At 49.9% G+C, this 4,753-nt stretch overlaps 1 protein-coding gene across 1 annotated transcript; it reads right to left on the bottom strand.

Moving 5' to 3' along the window:
- Positions 1 to 3,254: 3,254 nt before the first annotated feature.
- Positions 3,255 to 3,659, bottom strand: LOC113933404 (phosphatidylinositol N-acetylglucosaminyltransferase subunit P). Its single transcript, XM_027613444.1, has one exon. It carries the CDS (start codon positions 3,657 to 3,659, stop codon positions 3,273 to 3,275), a length of 387 nt encoding a protein of 128 aa, XP_027469245.1. The 3' UTR covers positions 3,255 to 3,272.
- Positions 3,660 to 4,753: the final 1,094 nt, after the last annotated feature.

Below are 4,753 nucleotides of genomic sequence, written 5' to 3'. Positions count from 1 at the left end.
CCAACTGTGTCCCCACCCTCCCCCACCCCAATTCATGTGTTCACGTCCTAACCCGAAGTGTGGCCATATTTGCAGATGGAGCCTTTAGGAGGTAATTTAGGTTAAATGAGGTCATAAGGAAGGGGCCCCCATCTGTTCAGGTCGGTGTCTTATAAGAGGAGGAAGAGACACCAGAGTCCTCTCTCTACCACGTGAGACCGAAGAAAGCAGGCATCTGCAAACCAACGAAAGAGGCCTCAGAACAAAACCTACCTGGCCGGCACCTGGATCTTGGACTTCTTGCCTCCAGAACCATGAGAAATGAATGTCTGCTGTGCAAGCCACCCAGTCAGTGGTATTTCGTTGTGGCAACCCGAGCTGAATAAGACAGTGATGACTTCAGCTAACATTTTGGGACACTCACTAGGTGCCAGGCACTGTTTAGATGCTGAGGATGCAGAAGGAAATAAAATAAGGAGAAATCTCTGCTTTCATGGTGTTTATAGTCTAGTAAACAGGTAGAGCAATATATATACAGAATCTATACGGTATCTATTGGGAAGCCACTGGAGTATCCAGACGACAGCACTGTCCGACTTCGGTTTTAAGGGCAGCACCCCGGCTGCTGCAGGAACAGGCCGTGGGGCCCCAGGGAGAAGGCAAGAAGGACGGGGAGCCTGTCTAGAAATTCAGGACAGAAATGGTGGTGGCTGAGCCCAGGGGGTTGGCAGTGCGAAGGGCTTAGCTTCCAGACTGACTTGGAAGGTCGAGCCACCAGGGTTTCCCTGAAGGTTGGTGGTGGATGCGTGAGGAGGGCTGGTGAGGATGACTCGGGTTTTGGCCAGAGCCGGGGCGTGGTGGTGCTACGTGCTGACACGGAGAACAGGGGCAGTGGGTTTAGGGACGTGGCATGGCCAGTGTGGGCCCTGGAGCTGGAGGTGTTTGTAGGCATCCGGTGGGGGTGTACGTCTGAGTCCAGAGACCAAGAGTCAGGTTGGGGATAAGAACGTGGGAGCCGAGGCACAGAGATACCACACACCATACCCTTAAGGTTGACCGTTAAATACAGGATGGCCAGTAAAATCAGAATTTCAGATTAACAACAAATAATTTCGTAGCATAAGTATATCCCATTGGGGTTGGCAGACAATAAAGGAGCCAATAAACAACAAAATTATTTGTTGTTTATCTGAAATTCAGCTTTAATGGGACATTTTGTGTTTTTATTTGCTAAATCTGGCAAACTTTCATTTGCCAAAGCTTGCTTCCCACACCTAGGATTTATGGCCAGGTCTTAGGAAGAGGCCATCCAACCACCTCTTGGCTAGAGAAACACGGAGTCATCCCCTCACCCACCTCCCCTCTCTCCACTCCCACAATTTGGTTCCTTGTCTGCCATGTGCAGAACACGCTTCCCTATTACACCTACGTCCCCAAATATGAGGAATCAATAACAATTTTAGGGAGAAAAATACAGTTGTCATGGAAAAAAATGGAGTGAATTCAGAGTTCATTAGACAAGTTAATCAAATTGTCCAGCTGTGCCTTGCTGCTTCATGGAGCCATCTGGCCCTCCTGGATCAATGCCTGGCCTGGTGGGAGGTGGTTTCCAGGGGAGGAGGAGCCCAGAGATGCCAGCAGGTAACAGGACAGGAGGTCCTGGCAGAGCCCGGGGGGCCCTAGGGATGCATCATCCCACGCAGGGCAGGAAGCTCCAGTCAGGACCTCCCACCAACTCCCATACTCCTTCTTCCCTGAGCTCCATGTGCAGAAGAGGAGCAAAGGGGTGCCTTTGGCCGAACAGCATCTGCTATCCCACCCATGTTTCTTGGGCTCCTGATCTAGGACGGCCGGCCGCCCTTCCATGCAGTGAGCCAGCTGGACCAGGTTCCTGGCCTCACAGGGCTCCTGGAAAGGCCAGGAGAGGTGGTCAGCATAGGAGCAAGGACTTGCAGAATGACCTACCTTCTTGAGCTGCAGGGCTGCGATGCCCCCCCACCAAGTGCCCTGGCGGGCCCCAACCCCCTCATTCATAGGGGCAAGCCATCTGCTATCTTGGTGGGTGCCAGCATCAGGCAAAGCCATAATTTGCTTTGCTCACATGTCAGACCCCAGGGTCAGAAAGCAGGCTCACTTGTCCGCCAGAGCTCCTCTGCTCTGGATTCTCAGGAATCCACTCCTACCCCCCTTCTCCCTGCAGAAGCTACCATCTGGACCCAGGTGCCAAATGGTCACCCAGAAGTGAAAGCTCCTCTGTCACCATCCTGTGCTCTCTTATCTGTATGCGTCTTAGTTTGGGCTCCCCAGAAGCAGACCAGGAACAAGGGCTCAGGTGCAGGGGGTTACTGGGGAGACGCTCTAGGAAGCAGGGATTAAGGAGCAGGGAAAGCAAGGTGGAAAAGACAGGGAATCCGAGAAGGACGTGTTAATGAGTAGGTTCCCATGGGAACTGGAACTCACGATTGTCCCACCAAGAGATGATTTCTCCAGGCTATTCAGCCACCCTTTCCCATTCCCCCACAGCTGATGCTGAGTCCAGGAGTGTTAAGTCCCCGGATGTCTGGGCGTCCCGGCTCACAGGCCAAGCTCCCCCCCAGGCACCAGAGGGGAAGCTGCCAGCGTGTCTAGGGGCTGCCCCTGGGTGCAGGTGAGGCCAGGGTCATCTTCCCAAACTGGAATTCTGTCACCATTAAACGCTAACTCCCCTTCCCTAGCCCCTGGCAACTACCATTCTACTTTCTGTCTGAATTTGACGACTCTAGGGCCCTCATAGAAGTGGAACCATACAGTATTTCAATTTTGGTGACTGGCTTATTTCACTTAACATAATGTCTTCAAGGTTTGTTGTAGCAGGTGTCAGAATTTTCTTCCTTCGTAAGGCTGCATAATATCGCACTGTGTGTGTACACCACGTTTTGTTTATCCATTCACCTGAGTCTACACCTGGGTCGCATCCACGTTTTAGCTATTATGAATAATGCTGCGATGAACATGGGCGTACTCACCTGGGATTTTTTTTTTGGAGGGACTTCTTGTTTTTACTGATACTTATTTTTTTAACAAGTCTGCTATATGGTAATGCAGTATTTTATTTATTCTGTTCATTAATAACTAATACTCAAGAACTTTTATAATATTAATATAACTTAATCTAAAAGAATCAACCTACTTTGTTTACATTTCAATATTGGGTACGAGAGAGAGTCAAAATAATTACGGTCAAAATTATTATATAAAAAATTACAGTAAATGCTCGGTGTTAGTCTACGTACAATTTAGTTTTTGGCATAAAGTTATTTAGTTGCCAGGAAGAACATTTGGTTTACTTCACTAATAGGAATATCTCTTAATGCTGGGATGGCCTCTTCTTGGTATTTCTTCTGCTGTTGATTTTTAGCATAGTTATCTGTGATTGTATGAATGGAGTTGAGTGGAGAGGTGCTCATCATGTTTATTCCAAATAACAGTACATAACCAATTACTATAGTAATGAGGAAGTAGACGGGCAATGCAATTGCCCAGTATTTTTGAGGCCAATAGGTTAATCCTAAGGAGTTTAGCCAAGATTCAGGAATAAATGCCCACACGAGATACAGGATGAAACCAAATTGGGAGCTTAAGAAAAGAACAAAGCCATAAATCGCTCTTTCTGGCAATAGCGATGGTGAATTTTCCACCATTTTCCCTGTGGCTTTAGACAATCGCGACCCTTGCCGTCCCAGAGTGCGCGAGCGCCGGGGACTGCCGGATCGCTCTGCTCGCCGCCGCGGAAGAGCTCACCTGGGATTTTTTTGAAGTGACTTTTGAATGAAGGGTCTGTTTACAGAGTTAGAGGGAAGATTGAAGAACCAACAAAAAATGGTGATACACCCAAAGACTCCTAAGAGTGTAAAGTCATTACCACCTCCAGGCCTGACGGACAAGGTCAGGGAAAGGTGTTAGCAGAGTCCAGGGAGTGTTTGGGGCTGCCCAGCAGGAACCGGAGCTTCTAGAACCACAGCAAGTCAGAGAGGGAGCAGGGCCACTGGTGAAGGGGCAGTGATATCCTGACATACTTGCCCCAGCTATCAGATCTGGTGGGTCCTTCCGAAGGAGCCTGGGTGTACTGGTCAGCTCCTGTCATTATCATGCTGGTAACAAACAACCCCAGTATTCAGTGGCTTCAGACAACAATCATTTGTTCTCATGTTCAAGGATATTAAGATCAACTGGGCAGTTCTGCTCCACCTGTCTCATATCTCCTTCTGTGGCCCAGGCTGGAGGGGCCACAGCTGCCCAGGGTGGGTCCTTGTCACGGCTGCGCGAGCACATTCAAGCCTGTGTTCCTCATGTCCGTTAGCCTCCCATTGGCCAAGTCATTGGGTGGGGAAAATCACTCTGCCTGCCACCAAGCCATGGCAAGGGTAGGGAGGTGTATTTCTGCTACTGGGGAGTAAGGAGGAATCATGACCAGTAACCCATCCACTAGGGAGGGGGGATGGTCTTCAGAGTCAGGCTCCGGATGCCCAGGGAGGGGTGGAGGTTGAATGAGCAAGCAGAGAGTAGCCAGCAGGCCCCATTCCTCGGCAGCCTCATCCTACCTCCTCCCCAGGTGAGTCTGCATCGTCCCCCCTCCCTGCCACCGGCACACACGTTCCCCAGAGGGACTTGGCATGTGATGCTCTCAGCCGCCCTGGTCAGAGGCCGGGAAGGGTTAACTGGAGAGGTGCAGCAAATCATAGAGAGAGACTTTTTCAAATACTTGATAAATAAATCACCAACTCATGTTTAATTC

This window comes from Zalophus californianus, chromosome 10 (genome assembly GCF_009762305.2).
Source record: "Zalophus californianus isolate mZalCal1 chromosome 10, mZalCal1.pri.v2, whole genome shotgun sequence".
NCBI classification, from domain to species: Eukaryota; Metazoa; Chordata; class Mammalia; order Carnivora; family Otariidae; genus Zalophus; species Zalophus californianus.
This window is presented reverse-complemented; position numbering and strand designations above follow the sequence as displayed.

Coding starts and splice junctions, on each gene's coding strand:
- LOC113933404 (XM_027613444.1), bottom strand. CDS start 3,659: ATGGTGGAAAATTCACCATCGCTATTGCCAGAAAGAGCGATTTATGGC.